This window comes from Lactuca serriola, chromosome 8, assembly GCF_051521515.1.
Source record: "Lactuca serriola cultivar US96UC23 chromosome 8, Lser_US96UC23_V15, whole genome shotgun sequence".
In the NCBI taxonomy this organism is placed as follows: Eukaryota; Viridiplantae; Streptophyta; class Magnoliopsida; order Asterales; family Asteraceae; genus Lactuca; species Lactuca serriola.
Genome location: NC_136415.1, coordinates 80,360,498 through 80,381,011, shown reverse-complemented (window position 1 = coordinate 80,381,011; position 20,514 = coordinate 80,360,498). Strand labels below are relative to the sequence as shown.

Sequence of the window (20,514 nt, the reverse complement as noted above, 5' to 3'; positions counted from 1 at the left end):
TGAATCATAAAATCATTGCTTTATAGACATGCATGTATTTTCCAAGATAGGTCACAAAAATGGTGAAAATAAGGTCAAAACCTCAAAGTATGGAATCAAAACTTTATATTACTTCAGATCTGGAACAAGGAACTATAAAAGGACCTCAAGGATCCATGAAATTGCCAACTTTATGGAATTCATCCACTCAAACTATCCCAAACTAGAAGAAAACTGCATAGAACCCTAGATCTAAAAGAATAACACATAAATTTTGGAACTTGAGGACTTACAATGGTCCAAAATATATGTGATGAGGTGGTGAGGGAACTTGCTTGATGGATCTATGCTCAAGGGACACCTTCTTCTCCTTGAAGACACCAAAAATCACCACTTAAGCTTCAAAAACTCAAAAATGGAGGCTAGGGCTTGCTTGGGATTAAAGGGAAGTGATGGAGGCTGAGGGTGTGAAAACGATAGCCATCACATCCTTTAAATAAATGCACTAACCTCAAAAATAATGGTTTTTCTTTCAGCCAACTGTCACGTCGTGGCGCCCTAAATGAAAGCACGATTCCATCGGGTGTCGCCAGGTCGTCATGCTATCATTACTACGTCATGGCCACCAAAACCTTATATGTTTGAGTCCTAAATGCCAAAACCACAAATGAAATTATACCTAAAACTTGGTGTTATATTAAAAAAAATTATATTAGATTATTAAAACATAATATAACTTTTATTTACAAACAAAATACCTTCGTTTCTAGTTTCCATTCTTCTTCTAAAAGATTAAAGGTGTTGGTTAGTGGGTTATAAACATTGCTAATTTTGTTTTCTTAACTTTAACCAAACTCCAAACCTTGATTTTTAAGTAGTCGGAGCGACTCTTCATTTGCTTTTGTTCCATAATAAAATTATGTTTATTTTTTAATATTTCAGCTACAAACCTCAAGAGAGTGGTTTTAAGTTACTCCCTTCCCGATCATTAACCGTAACTACATGCAACCATTCTTATAGAAAAGTTTCTTCTACCATTTTTACCTTCCAACTAATCTTAGTATAGCACCCTGATTCTTTCTAGAATAAAAATTAAACTTTTTGTATAAGTCTCGTTTTAAATCCAATGATAGAACTTTATTTATAAAACTATTTCTTCAATATTACGTAAACATAATACTTTAGAGTAATATTAGAAGTCTTCTAAAAAAAACTTTTAAAACATATTAAACATAATGTGGACGGTGCTGCAGTTAGGCCATATTCTTCCTTTTGTTTACCTTGGAGGGTCCTGGAATATTAACAAACAATGGGTAAGCTTAAAGATTAGTGAGTAAACACAATAATAACCCATTATATTAAGCATATACCACATAACATATAAATACTTATCACATAATCCTTAACACATATTGTTGGTACTAACCCTATATTGTCACTTTCCCTTATGGGGTTACTCATGATAAATTGCGATCACTTTCCCTTATAGGGTCACTCATGATCATATCTTAACCTTGATCACTTCCCTTTATAGGGTCACCCATGATAAACACATATACATATTAACACATATACAAATATAGTTAATTTAGTAAATTGTCACAACTGACATTTTGCTAGGAAATTCTATTCTCATGTAAACATCATCCACTGTAAAAGCTTGTACTTTAAGTGAATACTATAATCTATGCTCGTTTAAATACATCTCATATGTTCAAATAAGGGTTGGAAACCCTAGAAATCCCGGCGCAAGTTCATTATGGACTAGGATTCTCTTATTGGGCCTAAGGGACCAATAAATCATCAATTCATCAATCTATAACATTTTGGGCCAGGTAGAATGATTCATTCTACCTCTAATGGACCATGATGGGTCATAAATGATTTAATTAACCTTAAAGGGACATAAACCCATTCATTTTACCATTTTGGGTCGTGAACCTTCTTAAGGTCCCAATGGACCGAAAAAATGCTTGGAGCTTCATAAAATTCGAACAAGACCAATAATTGTCCAAATCATTTCATCCTCATCTCTCTTAATCCCAAATTCTCGGCCCATTATGCTTATTAGACAAAAAAAAAGGAAAAGGAGGAATTTTATGCATTAGACACCTCATGTTTGCATGGTGGTCTTCCATGCAAACATCACCTCACCATCTCTCTCTCTCTCTCTCTCTCTTCTCTCTTCTCTTATTATCAGCCAAAACCCCTCCCCTCACCTCTCTCCTTTTCCTTTCAAACATCTTCAAAACACTCTCTAGAACACCTCCCTTTTACCTCCAAATTTTTCTAAATTTTGGGTGTAACTTCAAGAGATTCTTCTTCAAGATCATTAACTTTGGTAAGTTCTTACTTAGATCTATGATTTATCTTCTTGATCTCTTCAAAAATATCCTCTTACACCCATATTTTTGTGGATCATGTTCTTAGAACCATCTAAGTTCAAAAACCTCCTCAAGAGGCTTGCTAAAGCCGATATCTTCTCACTTCTTCAAAAAAAAAAAAACCGAATCCAAACCCCAAGGTGAGTTCATACCCCCTATTTTTGATTTTTACTTTGTTTTGGGGGAGAATAAAAGTTGTTTTGTGTAGATCTATGTGTATATGAATGACTATGTGTGTTTTCATGAATTATTTGGTGATTATGTGTTGTTTACTTCACAAATCTAAAAATATGTTAAGAATATGAAGTCTATCACTTAAATCTTCATAAAAACCTTGAGAAAAATGTGTGTTATCACATATAATACATGTAAACTTGTAGATCTGGGATTTATACACTTAAAATAGCAAAAACAAGTGTTGTGTACAAACATGGATAACTCAAACTCAAAAATCAGCCTTTGACAGAAAAGTTTTGGTCCAATCTCGAACTGTTTTGACCACCTTAATGGTAATATTTTTCAAAACTGTTTTACATGAAGTTTTTTTAGATTTATACCTTTAAAATGACTACTCTTACATTTTCATACGATTTTTCTACAATTTTTGGCGAATTTTACAAAACAGCCTATCATATTTAAAATAATCTCGGACCAGCCTGTGAAGGTGAGCAGTCTCACATAGGTTTGAGGCCATTAAAAATTATGAAAAAAAATTGGGTACAAAGTAGACAAAATTTCCAAACTTCCAGAATTTACGGATCCAAATTTAGACTTACGGTAATTTTTCTACAAATTTTCCAACAACCAGGTCAGAAAAGTCAAAAACTAGAAAAATGTTTACTTTCACAAAAATCAAGCCAAAAATGATAGTTTTGACAAAAATGGGTTAAAAATGTTATTTTACCAAAAACTAGTCATAAATATAAGTTTTGAACATAATGGGGACTAAAGTGTTATTTTTACTAAGATTGGGCCTTAATTGTAAATTTTTGGCTTATTGGGCCAAGAGTGTTATTATTACAAAAAGTGGGTGTTTTATATCATTTTATTAAATAATTGAGCTGAAACTAACAATATAATAACAAACGGGCTAATTAGGTCATTTTCATGTTTATTGGGCCTTAGAGACCCATTTATATGTTTGGCGGGTCCTTAATACTATTTATATGCTTATTGGGCCTTATTGACCCATTAACATGTGCGACGGACCTTGGATACTATTTGCGTTATATTTGGGCCTGTAAATACGTTACATGTGAAATGAGCTTTAGTTGTCCTTTTACATATATTTTGGGCCCATGTTATATAAATCTCATTCCTATTGGGCCTTGAAATGACTTACATGTTTAGCGATGCCTTAGTGGTTCACTTACATGGTTCATTGGGTCTGGAATGAATTTTATACATTTTTCTTCATGTAAATTTGATTAAGGATCTAATGAGTTTTGTCGGTCGACACCTATTGAGTGTACGATCGTAGTCTGTAGTTATGACCAGAGTCATTTGGAGGGAGAGCGTGAGTTTGTGTATAGATCTATACGGGGGTGACGCCCCACTCCTGAGATGTTCGCTACAGTTAGACTAGACCAGTTTAGGGTACAAACCGTAAATTAAACAAGTCGGCATCTTCCAGACGTCAAGACAGGCGAAATTGTCATTATCAAGTATGATTGTAACGGCTCACTTAGAGGAATCAACGTTATAAATTTATGGAAGACCATCTTTTTTTTACTCTTTGGATTACTCAGGAACATACATGTACTGGTACTCAACCTCGAGGGTTGGTACGACAACATTCTCTATTACAGACAACATCGAGTTGTCTGGGGGCATTCTTTTCACGTTTTCTGCATTATCTTTATCCATTCTAATAAATAATAACACACATGCAATAATACGAGATCTGAAACAAACATACTAAATTGTTTACAGAAAATATCGGATTTTCTGGGTTTTACGAATAATCCAAATCATTTTCACAAACATGCTTATGAACTCACTTTATGTTGACCTTTTTAAATTAACTTGTATTCTCAGGAAACCGTTGAAGCAGGTTGAGCGGAACAAACTAATGGATATTTTGTTTCATCATATTCTGACTATTTTGACATGTAATATTCAATACAAAACTCAATGTAAACAGTGAATGTGGTTATATTACATGTGTGATGATGATGATGTTATGTTTCAATTATATACTCTGTAATGATACTACAACAATTGAGTCACGCTCAAGCCCCCGGACGTTTCCGACGTCTGGTTCGGGGTGTGACAAATTGGTATCAGAACATTGTTTATAGTGAACTAGCATATCTAATCATACATGATATGCAACTATAAATACAATAGGACTAAACTACTCTGAACATAATAATTAAAATACATACCTATGTGTGCATTTTAGAGTAATAACATAACAAGAGTAGTAAAAGTCTTTGGAGGATTTGAACATCACGATTAAACCCATGCAGTTAGGTAGTCGTATTGGGGGTGAATGTAGCCTGATCAACTACGTTCATTCAAAACACGACCAACATGTGTTCGGGAGTAACTGTGATGGACAATGAATCAAAAACTTACAATTTAATTATCCAAAGAGCTTATAGAACCAAACCTAAACAAAATTAAAATACTATAGGAGTATTTGGTGTGCTATTTGTTTCTAGTATTTATACCCCTTCATGCAGACACTATGGGCGGGCATCATTAGCCAGGAGACCACTATCTCCCTAGTAAGGGGAATGCAGGGTGGCTTGACCCAGAAGACTCAGAGGAAGAACCAGAGGGGGAACATGAAGTAGAACTTACCGATGAACCCGCTGACCTAGTGGTGAACCTCGAAGAGGAAGAGATCGAGGGAGATGATGATAATGACTCGGATGTAGAGTCCGAGGTCATCAATCCTCCATACATGGCCAAAGTACCGGCTTATCGTATGGGCCCCGATGGCCCCACGCCCCCATGGGCATAAGATATTTGGAGATGGAGTCACCAGCAGGGGATACGACCATCCTACGGTAGGAACCGAGGTTTCTTCGATCTTAGTAATAGAGGACCAGTTGACCGGGCCCTCCTAGTCATGGTCCAGCTTACTCGAGACATTGGAAACCATGCTCAGGACACCCCAAATCAAACGGACCAAATGCGGTTGCTATTGAGAGAGATGATATACAAACATAGGAAGTGAACGGAGACTCCCAAGCAAGACAGTTAGTTTGGGAGGTACGACTATGAGATACCGAGCGACAAATAGCTCATCTCCGAGGTGCATCCACTTCATCAACACCACCAACAGACACTTTCCGCCACAATTAGGATCAACTTTTCCCCCCACTACTATCTGTTATGACTCTTTTTTGTGTACTAAGATGGTTCTCACCAATGAAACAACTATTTGTTCTTCTTATTTCATGTTATTGCATGAGTTCACTTATATGCACAACCGAACCCCCGAAACCGCTAGATACTCAAGGATCTCGAAACCAAAATAATCTATGAAATCTATGGATAGACTTAATATTTGTGCCAAATCCACGATTACCTACTACCATAAATACATCAGAGGGATGTAGATTGAAACATTGTGAATCATGAGACAAAACGCGAAATTTATAGAGTACAACCAGAAATGACCGTCGTTAATTACGATCTTGCTTATCATCATGCAACAGGAAATGTCATCCCACAAAAATGACAAGCACACCCGTGAGACACCAATCCTGCAGATGAACTCTGCTACATTCCAAGCTGTTGTAACAGCTGCCGTAACCACTGCTATGGCACAACCCAACGCAAACAACACCAACAGAGGTGGAAATAGCATTGACAACTCCAGTCGAAGAAACGAGCACAGAAACTAACGAGTGACCGCTTATCAAGGCACTCCAAACCCCAAGCTTAAGAGCAGGAAGCGAAAGTCTAGGAGTCAGAGAAAGGGACAGCCAACTCAAGGGTCCTCGAAGAAGCAGCATGTTGTTGTTGTCCATGCGACCATGACACCTGCTACATCAGCACCAACAAGACCATATGCTGGAAGCCTTCCAAAATGTAACAAGATTTCCATCATAAGGGAGCCTGCCAGAAGTTGTATTGTAGTAGATGCAACAAGAAAGGACACATCACTTACTACAACAACAACAACAACAACAACACCAACAACATCAACAACAACAACAATAACAATAACGTTGGGGTTAGTTACACTTGCTACGGATGTGGAGGAACCGGTCATTTTAGACGCAAATGCCCCAAAGCCAACAACCAGGAGGCAGGTGGATTAGGAAAAATCTTGACTTTGGGTCAGGGCGAGACAATTCAAGACCCGACGGTTGTTACTGGTACGTTCCCACTTAACAACACTTTCACTGGCATCTAATTTGATAGTGAAGCTGAGCAAAACTTCGTTAGTAAAAAATTCAAACACATACTAAAACAACAACCCAGAAGCTAAATGAAGCCTTGACGGTGGAGATGGCTAATCGGAAAAACGAATCACCCAAAGATATTTATGTAGGATGCACCTTAACACTAAACAACCATTCATTTCAAATAGATTTGATGCCAGTAAATATTAAGAGTTTTGATGTGATAATCGGCATGGATTGGTTAAGCCCCCACCATACTGATATTATGTGTCGCGAGAAGGTCGTTCGTCTTCACCTCCCCAATCACGAAACCCTAATAATCTATGGTGATAAACCTGGCGCCAATCTTCGTCTTATTTCGTGCATCAAGGCACCAAAGTGCCTACACAAGAAGAACTATGCGTCCCTCGCTCATGTTGTATATAAAGCCAAAGAAGAAAATCAACATTAAAGACATCCCGATGACATGTGACTTCCCGGATGTAATTCCAAAAGACCTTCCGGGAATACCCCCAGAAAGGCAGATCAAATTCCGAATTGACCTAATACCAGGAGCCACATCAATTGCCAATTCACCCTACAGGTTAGCTCCCACCGAAATGTAGGAGTTATTCAGCCAACTAAGTGAGTTGATAAGCAAAGGATTCAGCTGATCAAGCTTCTCACCCTAGGGAGCTCCGGTCTTGTTTGTCAAGAAGAAGGACGAATCCTTCAGGATGCGCATCGATTATAGGGAACTAAGTAAGCTCGTAGTCAAAGACCAATACCCATTCCCTCGGATTGACGATCTATTGACTAGCTTCAAGGAGCTAGTTATTTCTCTAAAATAGATCTAAGAACCGGTTATCATCAACTTCGGGGCCGAGAAGGGGATGTTCCAAAAAAACTGCTTTCCGAACTCGATACGGTCATTAAGAATTCTTTGTTATGCTCTTTTGGTCTGACGAATGCCCTGTGGTATTCATGGACCCCACGAACCGAGTTTTCCACTCATTCCTAGTCAACCTTTTAATTATTTTCATCGATAACATACTCAAATCCTTATCCAACACTACGTTGGTGTACGTGTTTAGCACCCGCGACTCATTATCCAACATTATGCTGGGCGTACCCCAGCCTACATTGGGCGTACTCACCTGGCTACCACCTTGCATGCATGGGCTGAAATGCAAACTTTTTCATTCAGGGACTAATTCTGCCAACAACTTCGAAGTATTATAACTCCTTCGTTCTAAGTCCGTTTCCAACGAAATTTATATCCACGAAAAGATGGCATGAAACCCTACGCTCCAAGCCACACCCCAAGCCTTAAAACCTTTCGAATAAAACCCGAGACCCATAAAAAACTAAATCGCCAAATTACGCTTATGCCCTTGACCTCCGAAGACACAATCGAACACTTTTAAAACCGGGTGTTACAAAGTTAAGTTGGTATGGAACTTAAATTGAACCAATAAACACTTGTACGACGATACAACACATGTATATAAGTTAGTATAAGAACTTATGAACTTAACGATAAGAAGGTTTACAAATATATTTTCGTAATGTACTAAACAAGTAAATAGACACACTTGTACGGATTTACAAGTAGATTTAAATTTTATAAGTTGATTAAGCACTTTCAAATCTCAATTTTTATAGAAAAAGTAATGTTTTTATATAGTTCAAAACGCTTATATATCTTTTTTATTTTTATACTTTTTGGGTTAAAAATATAATGTTTCTATATAAGTCCAAAATATTTATATAACTCGTTTTATTTTATACTTTTTGGTTAGAAAAAAATACACTTTTTATAAAAAATGGTCAACCAATTTTTTTTTATAAATACACTTTTGGTTATTAATAAGATTAGTAGATGGAAGAAATCGCACGTTGAAAACTTTCTTTTTGCACCATGTTTTGTAAACGCCAAACTAGTAGATCTGTATTATGTCTTAGTTATAGACAACGACGATGTATTTTTATTCGGTAATAATAGAAGTTATCATTTTTTTGTACTGTTCAATGTATGTTCAGTAACTGTGATCCATGACGATGTCGCACAACCCGACGTTTTCGCCGCTGGTCGGGGTGTGACGACTAATCAAGACAATCGGGAGGCACAACCATTTTGTCATAAACCCTTTCTGAATTCCAAAAACCACGCTAACATGCTTATATTTATAGGGTTCATAACAACGACTAAGAATAAATTCATTTACAGATAAGAGTAAGTGTAACTTACTCGACTAAATAAATCTGAAAGACTGCAAGTGTAACTTAGACGTTTTTTTTTTCTTATAAGGATCCTTCCAAACTTCAACGCTTTTCTAATGACACTCAAAAACGCAAAATCAAAGCACGAGGGACTGAAATCTCGAGAGGGAGAGGGATATTTTGAGAGTGAAAGGTGTAAAGAGAAGAGGAGGGAGAAAACCCTCCTTTTATAGCCTCAAAACAGACCTACATGTCGCGTAATTTGGCACCTACGTGCTGCATACTGACACCAGAGATGATAGTCTTCTTTCCTTTTACACAATCATAGAAATCTGACTTTACACGCCGCATAATGCCATTTACGCACTGCGTAAATGATGAAATTCGATGTAATCTTCAAAAAACCATAACTTCTTAATACGAGCTCCGTTTTTGACGTTCTTTATATCCACGAGATTCGTATCCATGTCTACTACAACTTTCATATATATTACTACTTTGGTTAAAAAGTAATGTAGTTTCACTTTCATTTTTACAAATAATGGTTTGTATTTATATATCTCAAAAAGTAGGAACGACGTGTTACACTTAGGCTTCTTTTGTGTCTTGTCTAGGATAAATTCATTTAACAAATTTCAGCAAATTCAACAAAAAGCACATGAGCAAATTCACCGGATAAAATTCGATTTAACAAAAACTTCAACAAAATAGAAAAAAAATCACATGAACACATTCCATCAACAAATTCAACCAAAAGTTCAACCAAATAACTTTAAATAATCTAAATAGAAAATTAAAACAATATCTCAAAGATCCATCAAGCTAAACACAAAAAAAAAAAAATAATAAATAAAGGTTTGAGACCCAAAATCAGAAAGTAAAACATAACAAAAATCACAAAGAATGCAAAATATGGTAAATAAAGCAAACTATAGGAAGTCTCGTACAATTTTGCTCTTAGATCCCTCATATCTCTGACGACCCTTCGTCCGCCTTCTGTACTCTCAAAATGGTTGTTTTAAGGTTTCTTGTCGACCAAGGTGGTGTATTGAATTAGAATTCTCATTAGCTAGGTTAAACATTTAAGGTTATTTATGGAGGTTTCTATGCAATAATGAACACAATGCATTGTATATATGAACATGATGCGTCTAACAATTTTTCATGTACCATCCAAGTAACATATGTTGAACGTGACGCAATGCGTTAGTCCAACTTTCGGTCAAATTAAGCTCCTTTGCTTCTTTTAACTTATATAACAAGGCACAACCACCAAACTAAACCATATTTTTGTAAATTAATCTTTACTATATATATATATATATATATATATATATATATATATATATATATATATATATATATATTAAATAGCGTATTATTGATATTTTTATTACATCCCTCCCCGAAGAGATAACAACAACATTCTTAACAACTCAGTTTCTCATTAAGAGGCTTTACTGCTTTAGACGGTAATAGAACTCGACACCCGCCTAGTTGAACTAGACGTCATTGGCTATCTATAAATATGTTATATTCTATGAATACATATAATATGTTTTCATATGTATATACGTTTTTTTTATTTATACAGTTTGTTATGTATTTCTTTTTATAACGACATATTTAAATAAATATTTATACAAATTAAATATTTTTATATAACTTTTGTGTATAAATATATAATTTCTCATTTAAAACCATATAATCATGGTAAGTATGTATTTAAATGTAAAGTACATATTTATACACAAAGATTTACATAAAACATATTTAATATGTATTTTTTTCATTTAAAATTATCTTTTGTACATAATAATAAGTGTTTTTCTGTACAAAATACACATTTTTATATAAAAATCAAAATACGGTTAAAATACATAAAAAAAACATGTTAAATGTGAGTTTTTACATTTAAAAATATGTTTATACATTATAATACCCAAAAATATGTATTTAATACTTGAATAATACGAAAAAAATAAGTATTACTGAAAGATACATTAAATACGTATCAAAGTGTACTAACATATGCAAAACGGATGTTACTAATTACAAAATCATGAGTTCTCGTTTCCTTTCATTTTGGTGCGTTGGCGTGGCTTTACATCAACCAAGATACATAGTCAGCAGCCAGCCAACGTGGCTACCACGTGGCATGGTAACCGGCAGGTAAAACCGAAAAGAAAAAAAAAATTAAGCGTGTCATTTTCCCTTAAAACTATTTAAGAAAAAGATAGACCACAATGGAAGAAAAAAAAAAGAAAAATGATTGGCAAATTTGTAAAAGGTTAGGACACTTTCGTTTTTTTCTACATTAAGTAAAAAAAACACTCATGTATAGCTTAGTAGATTAAGTCGAGTTTCATCTCTATTAGCTCAAAAAACAAACACCACCTTCTTAAGCCCATTTGCCCCCATCAATGAGTAATCATCTCTAATAACTAATAAGTAATCATGTATTTGGGTTCCAAGGGAGCAACTCCTGAATCATTCTTAAGCCCGTTTGCCCTCATCAATGATTGAACTCTTTCCAATTCACTCCACTTTCCCATATCAGTGTACAGACTACACAATTCAACATAGCAAGTATGGTCATTTGGTGCAAGTTTTATAAGTTTCCAAGCTGCAAGCTCGCTCATTTCCAAGTCCCCATGAGCTCTACACCCAGCAAAAAGAGATCCCCATACACTTTTACTAGGCTCAAATGGCATTTCCTTGATGATTTCCATGGCCTCTTTTAAAGAACCCGAACGTGCTAAAAGATCAACCAAACAAGCATAATGCTTGGCATTTGGAAGAAACCCGTATTTCCTGTTAAATAATGAAGAAAAGATTTCTCTCCCCTTTTCTACTAATCCAGAATGAGCACAAGCAGATAGTACCACAACCATAGTCACTTCATCAGGCTTGATACCCTCTTCTTGTTCCATTCTTGAAAACCACCACAACACCTCTTCAACATGTTTTGTCATGGCTAAACCCTTGAGAAAGGAATTCCAAGTGAACACGTTCTTCTGTTCCATGCTAAGAAAAACATCTATAGCATCTTCAATCCTACCGCATTTTCCATACATGTTGACCAATGAAGTCCCCAAGATCACATCAAGTTCCCACGAGTTCCTCTTTATAAACTCGTGTATCCAAACACCCATGTCAATAGCACCACAACTCGCACATGTTGCTAACGCATTAACCATGGTCACCTGATTAGGCGCCACACCTGCATAATGCATTTGGTTAAATGTCAATAATGCATCATTAAGCTTCCCACATTGTCTATATCCGGTAAGCATAACCGTCCAGGAGACCACATCTCTTTGAGACATTTCATCGAACACCTGGCGACACAGCCCCATTTCCCCACCTGACGAATACAGACTCATCAATGAATTTTCAACGTAAATGTCATTAAGATGACCCAGTTTAATGATATGTGTATGAACTGCTTGACCTCTTAAGGTGTCTTTAAGGTCGGAGAGGGATTTAAGGACAAGAGGGAAGGTGTAGTTGTTGGGAAAAATGGAGTTGCGGTTCATGTGGGCGTAGAATGATATTGAAGCATGAGGCGTTAATGCTTTCATGAGGGTGTTGCATATGCGGACGTGGGGTTTGAAGTCGAGGTGACGAGTGTAAAGGAGGTAAGCTGAGGTTAAGAGGGAAAAGGATTTGCAGGCAGTGATGAAGTAGTGGGCTACGGTAATGTTGAGATATAGGTGGCGATGGTGGTGGATGAGCTGAGCTTGGATCTGGTCGATGTGAGAGGCGGAAGTACAGTTTTTCAGTAGATGGATGATTCTGTTCATCTGTGCGGATGACGGAAAGAAGGTGAAGCATACAAGGCAAAATCCATCAACCAAAATCTTCTGTTCATCTGTTGAATTTAAAAAAACTACATATTGAGAGTTAGTCAATAAGATGCGGTTCAAATGTTTTATTGTTTGTATTTATACACCAATAAAATTTAATAATAATTTAATCATTAAATAAATTAATAAGGATAAATTAATAAATCATGACTATAAAATTATGGTAATTTAGATAAATGAGAGATTTGATTTTAAAATCACCAAAATAAAAGGAGGAAGAACCACCTCCCATCATCTCCTTATTGTCGACGATCCCCATCTTCATTCACTGTCAATTCGATTCTTCCGGCGAAGTTCTCGGTCCAAAGCAAACCCTAAAACAATTTTTCTTTCTATCTGGTAATACCTTTGTGGAATATATCTTACTAACATCGACCAAACTCTCTACACACATTGAATTAGGGTTCTTCCGTTTGGTAATACCTTTGTGTAATCTACCTAATCCAGCTTCAAACTCGATCAAAACCTTATCTATTCCACCATTTAGCCGATAGCCACATAAATACTCTGTAATTTTCACCTTTTCTCTATTATGTATGTAATCCTCTTATTTGAGTTTCATTTTCTTTGATAATTTATGTGAAAAGCTATCTCCCTCCCGATTCTTATGATTTGCTTTCGATCAACATTATTTTATTTAGGTTTACCCCCGTTGAAAATGTAATTAGGATGTGCTAAATTGCTAATGGAAACAATGGAGTCGAATATATCATTGCATCCAATCGAGATCACAGTTAGCATTTCCAGACCCCTTTTTTCTCTTGATGTGGATAAATATTCTTAAATTCGCAACAGATTGTTGCTCAATAAAGAACAACGAGGATATTTGTTTTTTTTATACATTGAGCTTTTGATTCTCTATTATTTATATATGTTGCACAAAAGGTGTTTGTAAAAATGTTTGAAAGAGAATCTGGCAATGTTGTATGTATTCTGTCAAAACTCTCAAGATGCCTATTATTCTATTAGAATTCGATTTCAATCTTATTATTTGTCAAGATAGGAAAAGTTAAAAACATTGTAAGATAGGAAAATTAAAAAAAAAAAATTGGTAGAATATGTTATCATTCTCTATTATATCGTTTCTATTAAATAAGTAATGTTTGTATTCTGTCATAATTTATTTATATAAATGCATTATGTAAGAATGTCTTTGAAAATGTTTGTTAACAACAAGTATAGTTGCTTAGCGGGTAATACTAACCCATAATACATGTTATTCTTTTAGAATGCCTCCAAGATGGATCAAATATTGTTCATACAAGACAAAGACTTAGGAATGCTCATGGTGAATGTATAGAATGTTACTCTTACATATTCGATTTTATGATAGTTTTTATCATAGAATGCTCGATTTTAAGGAAGTTAATATCAAAGAATGCGTGAAAAGAACAAGATGATCAAGTGCTTGAAGGTTGGATGATGGCATGTGGATGAATATAAACAATGGTCAATGATCTTTACAAAAGAAAGCATTGGCAGAATAATGTAAAATATAATTATAAAACTACATGTTATAGTATATTCTGGTAGAATATTCAGTTAGAATAATCTACAAATTGTGTTTGTTTTGTTATTAGTGAGTGTTTCATTATGATAGAATAATATATTAAGATTTTTATTTTTTAAGAATGTGATGACAAAAATTTAACTTGTATCAAAAAATTTGTTAATCTTAGAAAGTTCATCCAATCAAAAAATGTTGTTATTTCGTTTGAAAATGATATGATCTGATATTCTAGTAGAATATAACATTCTAACCAAATGTCATTCTGACAGAATAAATTTAGTTATTATAAAAAAATACGTTAGAATTAATATTAAATTACTTTTAAAAAATTAGTTTTTTAAAAGTAGGAGAATTAATTATCCCTAAATTTCCGAAAATTTCCTTTTTTAAATACAGTTCACTGTCTAAAATACCCTTGTGCTGAAATTTGTGTGATTAAATTGATTATTTTTAATTAGTTAATAAATATAAAACCCTTTCTTAAATTACCTCAAATGATTGGCTCAAAATCAATTTCATAGGCATACAAATACTTAGTAAAAACAAAATAACATAAGCATATATATATATATATATATATATATATATATATATATATATATATATATATATATATATACACACACACACACTAGATGTGACACCCATGTATTACATGAGTTTATTTAGAAAAAATAAATATAAAATGTTAACAATTTGAAAATTTTGAATTTATAAGAAAAAAAAAAATTGAATTATTAAAATTAATGAGGTTTTAATGTATTGAATACATTATATATATAACTCATTTTTAATAAATATATTCCATATATATTACTTTACATATTAAATGAGAAATTTTAATTTAATAAAATGACAAGTGGAAAATAGAAAATTCAAAAATTCTAGAAAATGACATGTATCCAAATGAAGGAGAAGAGGACATGTGGCAAAAAGTTTTTTATTTATTAGGGAGGATATGACGGACATTCTTAGTTATTCACAATCCATTTAACTCTAAGACTATCTGGAGTGAGTGTCAAAAAGTCGCGTAAGAGCTGAAGTGGACGGGCAAGTCACGTATGAACACCACCTCAGTGTCCGGTGGCTTGGTTGTAGAGTGGCCATGGAAATCTACGAAGACGACACATGTAATTGGTTAAGCTCTTATTTTATTTTTTTACCGTTTTTCGCATGTGATTGGCTAAGCTTTGTGTTTTAATTATTTTTTATTTAATATAATATCAAAATAAGTAAATAAATAAATAATATGGAGTGATAGTCATTTCCAAAGACTAGTGGTTTGGTATTAAGCTTGTAATGGAGCTGATGTGGTACTGAGCTGACAATATTTTTTGAATGGGTTGGTGGTGACCACTCCCTTTAGCCTAGAGGTGACAAAATTAACACGACACGAAACCCGTCATGAACTTGACACAGAATAAACGGATTTGGGTAAGATATTTCAACTCGTTTAAATAAGCGGGTTGACACAACACGACACTTAAATTAAACGGACAAGGTTAGGGTTGAGAATTTCAATTCGAATATGATTGGTTTATTTATATGCAAGTTTTTTGAATTCTTTAAATAAAATGAAAGATATAAAATCAAAACAATAAGTAAAAGAAAACCTTCGGATTGAGTCGTTTTTAGTTTCAGTTTTTCCATTCTCCCAAACTACACATTCCCTTTAACTACTCTCTCATCTTCACAATTTTATCTTTCGACTTTCCAACTCCTACTCTTTCAATTTTTGTCATCTAAATTTGCTATAACTTCATCTATTCCGCCTCTAAACTATATTTTTTCCTTTCCGTCTACCCAACTCCTACTCTTTCAACATGCTAAATTTTTTAACCTCACATGACTTGACATATTTCAAGGTATGCCCCTAACACGAACCCCGACACGAAATAAACGAGTTGACACGACACAACACGTTAATTAAATGGGTCGAGTTAGGGTCAAACACTTTCAACCCGTTTAGTATATCGAAACGACACGAACCCGATACCACACGGTTGTCACCTCTATCTTAGCCTAACAAGTTCAATAGATTGTCACATCATTGACATATCAATATTCATTTTTTATTTAACAATACTTTTAACATCATAATCCATTAAACCCTATAAAATTTAATATTTTTGTATAATCATCATTCTATTTTTAAACATAATTATAAGTTTAAAAATAAAAGATGTAATAGTTAAAAAAAAAGTGCATTACTTAAAAATACATTAATGGAGCATATATTTTTTTGCATGACAATCAAAATTAATGTTTAATATTTCAATTAATGTAATATTTTATCGAAAGTAATATTTATCAGATTGGTAATGAATATATTTCTTTTTCAATAGATTTTTAGTTTTAAACATTTGATTTGATTTATTTATTTGAAAAAAAATACAATAACTAAAATATGATACATTCAATAATATAATACTTAAAAATAAGGTTAATATTATTTATGGTTTAATTAAAAAATATATAAATCAAATACAAAATTTATAAAAAAAATATGATTAAATATATATTTGGTTTGAAAAATAATTGAAAATGAGAAAATTAAATCCATTGAACCACTAAATGATCATACAACTCTCATATTCAACTCCCCTTCATGTCATCAATCGCACTTCATTCAACTCTTATTCAATCATAGTCATTATTTATTCAACCCTTACTAAACCCCCATTGTGGATGTTGTTAAAAGTCCATTGATCATACTATTTTACTCATTAAACTCTACATTCCATTAAACTTTTAAGAGTTCAATCACATCAAAATTTTATTATATTTGTTTTATAAATAATATTAATATGCAATTTCACTATGTTGTATTATATAAATAAGATGTTATCATTGTAAAATAATTTTAAGATTTATATATTTTTATTGTTTAGAATAAAAAAATATAAATGAACTTAATAAATTAAATTATTGAATATAAAATAAAATATATTACAAATATATTATAAATGAACAAATAATAATATATAAATTGTTTATAATAAAAAAATATCAAAGGTTAACTTTCTATATAGGTCGTTATATCAAATTGAAAAATGGAAAAATCCTATACAACCGTGGAATGGAATTGGGATTAAACCCTCATTCATTCAACTCAACTTACAATGACGAGTTTATTAGGTTGAATGTGTAACGTCTTAAAATCTTAGGTCAAAATTTTCATTTTTAAAATAATAAAATACATCCGTTTTAGTAAAAGTAAATTCGAGTTAACCATTTGTTCATAACCATTATTCAAGAATCAAAGTTACAGAAGACAATGCGTAAACTCAATCATAAATCTGTTGATGTGTGTGTATAGTCCTGCATTCACAAAACCGGTATGCACCTGCAAAATATTTAATCCACAATTGTAAGTACAAAACTTAGTGAGTTCCCTAAAATATCTCATACATCACAACATAATAATCAACTATGGGTTATCAGTAGCCTGAGGACTATCGGTAGTCCTAGTGGGCTAATAGCATCTCTTGTGGATTAACATCACACCTCACGGGTTATTAGTAACCCTGGGGACTATCAACAGTCCCATAGACTCATAGGAGTCCAAGAGTTATCAACAAATCAGTTCTCATATAACAATTATCAACAATTAAGACCCAACTGGTCAACATGCACAAACTACCACACATGCAAGTATAGTGAGAGGACTCACTTCGAAAAGAACAGCTAAAAACCACAGCTCTCACACACTGGGTAGACAGGTACAATGAGACACTTAGCAACAATAAAGAAGTACCCTCTTAGTATACACCCAAAAGCCCTATTTTGACCAGAAGTCAACCATGGTCAAAAGTCAACAGTCAAAGTCAACAACCAACAATACTAACAGTTGGACCTCACGTCGTGACCAGCCCTTGGTCACGTCGTGAGAAAGCACTCAACCCGATTCGAACTCGACCATAATCCAACTCATCTAACTCAATCACGGACAACCCAACACCCGACGTCACGATGCGAGCCTTCCATAGTCACGTTGTGAACACATCCAAACAAATTAATTAAGGGACCTCCCATTATCACGCTGTGACACTCTTCTGGTTCGATATGACCGTTGGCTGAAGCAAAATCCTAATAGTTTGAGTCCTTAATCTTTTAAGTCTTCAACTCCAACTTTTCCAAAAGCTTTATAGGACTCTAAAGGTCCATAAAAAATGACAACTTTCTGGACATGCATGCTCCATGCATGTCCCCTACCCATTCTAGGTCAAAATAATGGAAAATGAGGCCAAAACTCATGCTTAGAGTCCAAACCACCATAAATTCTCATATATGAGTCATATACTAATTAAAATGCCTCAATGATCCATAAAGTTGCTAACTTTATGGATCCCATGTATGCTACCCGACCCAATCATGAAGAAAAGTGAATAAAACTTAGATCTAACATGCTTAAATGACAAAAGCAAGAGCTTTAGGACTTGTAAAGGTCCAGAAACAATACAAGGTGGGGAGGAAGAGTCTTGATTGCTAAAACAATGCACCAAAGGGACCATCTTCAACAAAGACCACCAAAATCACTCAAAATGAGCCAAAACCACCAAGTTGATCTACGATTAGGGTTTCTAAGGTTTAAAAGAGGTGGAGGCTAAGAAATGAACTTTAAATTATAGTTTAGGGTGCTTAAATATGAAACAAACCCTAAAAGATCATGGGCTTGTGCTGCAACCCTTTTCATGTCGTGACCAACTATGTGTCATGTCATGACCACTCCTCCAATACGCGTTCTCATTCTTCAGCTGTCACGTTGTGACCTCCTTATGGTCACTTCATGACTTGTGGTTTTTCTCCAAAACCATGTCTTTGACTCTTCACTGCCCTAAACTAATACATTATGGGAAATGGGTGTTACAGAATGCCACACCCCATCCGTGACAAAATGATGAGTCAGTCGGTAAAAATGGAATATAAAAGAAACAAAAACCCCAAAGCCCTTCCGACGGGTTTGACCCAAAGAAGAGGAGTTGGAAATTTTTTTAATAGTATATATGTTGACTAGGGATGTGCATTTGGACCGAATACCCAAACCGAAACCGAAACCCGGACCAGACCAACCCAAATTAGAACCAAATAAGTTATTTGGGTCGATTCTCAGGTATCTGTTTTTGCCCAATTCGGGTTTCGGGTTTTTCGGTCCGGGTTACCCAAATAAAGCTTTATCGGGCCAAAAAGTAGATAGTCACTTGAACCGAATAAACCGAAATGACCCGAATAACCCAAATAAACTGAAATGGCCCGAATCACCCAAAAAAGGAAATACTATATTTAGAATTTCCTTATTTGGATTATTCGGGTCATTTCGGTTTATTTGGGTTATTCAGTTATTTGGTTTACTCGGGTTATTCAGTTCAAAAACATAGTGTAAATGTTTATTTGGGTTATTTCGGTCATTTTGAGTTAATAACCGAACCGAAACCCGTATTACCCGGACCGAACCGGTCCCATATTAGTATAATTGGTCCGGGTTTCGGTTCCCACTTTTAGTCCATTTCGGGTTATTCGGGTTCAGGTCGGTTCTGGTCCGAAGCACATCCCTAATATTGACACATGGAATACATTGTAATATATAGTTTTAGGATTAATTCTTTTATAATCTTTGTTGTCTATTTTAAAATTTAATATTATTTAACTTAAAAAATAAAATATATAACAAACGCAATTAATTTCTTTATATAAGACGTATTTTATTATTAAATATACATTATTATTATTTAAAAAAAAACAAAAAAACTAAAATAAATATTTTTTTTTTCTCTAAATAGAAACCAATATTAATATAGTTTTATATGAGTTTTTATTTTGATTTTTATAAACTTGGAATAAAAATAATAAAAAAAACATAATTTTTTTTTTAAAAACAGAATAAATATCAAATCCTTATTTTTTGTAATTAAAAAATGGATTGGGGTTGGGTGGTTAATGAGAATTAAAGTTTGAGTTTAGTTGGGTTGTATAAATATAACGAAGAAAAATCAATTTTTTAATAAATAATTAAACTGAGTTTGATTGTGAATAAAAATAGTCTTAAACTCATAATTGACCTTCCGTGGGGGATGATTTTAGTCATTATCACTTTAACCCTAAGTTAACCATGCAATCTAGTGAAATATGTCCCAAACTCATTAAAAGCAAAAAGGACAAATAAGACATATGACCATATGCCCATATTATAAAACTCGATAACAATA

The 20,514-nt window shown here is 33.9% G+C and overlaps 1 protein-coding gene across 1 annotated transcript; it reads right to left on the bottom strand.

Moving 5' to 3' along the window:
* Positions 1 to 10,978: 10,978 nt before the first annotated feature.
* LOC145071179 (pentatricopeptide repeat-containing protein At5g06540-like) lies at positions 10,979 to 12,828 on the bottom strand. Its single transcript, XM_079018099.1, has one exon. It carries the CDS (start codon positions 12,733 to 12,735, stop codon positions 11,374 to 11,376), a length of 1,362 nt encoding a protein of 453 aa, XP_078874225.1. The 5' UTR covers positions 12,736 to 12,828; the 3' UTR covers positions 10,979 to 11,373.
* Between the last annotated feature and the right edge of the window lie 7,686 nt (positions 12,829 to 20,514).

What these genes read in the sequence shown, in the direction of transcription:
- LOC145071179 (XM_079018099.1), bottom strand. Translation starts at nt 12,735, where the DNA reads ATGAACAGAATCATCCATCTACTGAAAAACTGTACTTCCGCCTCTCAC.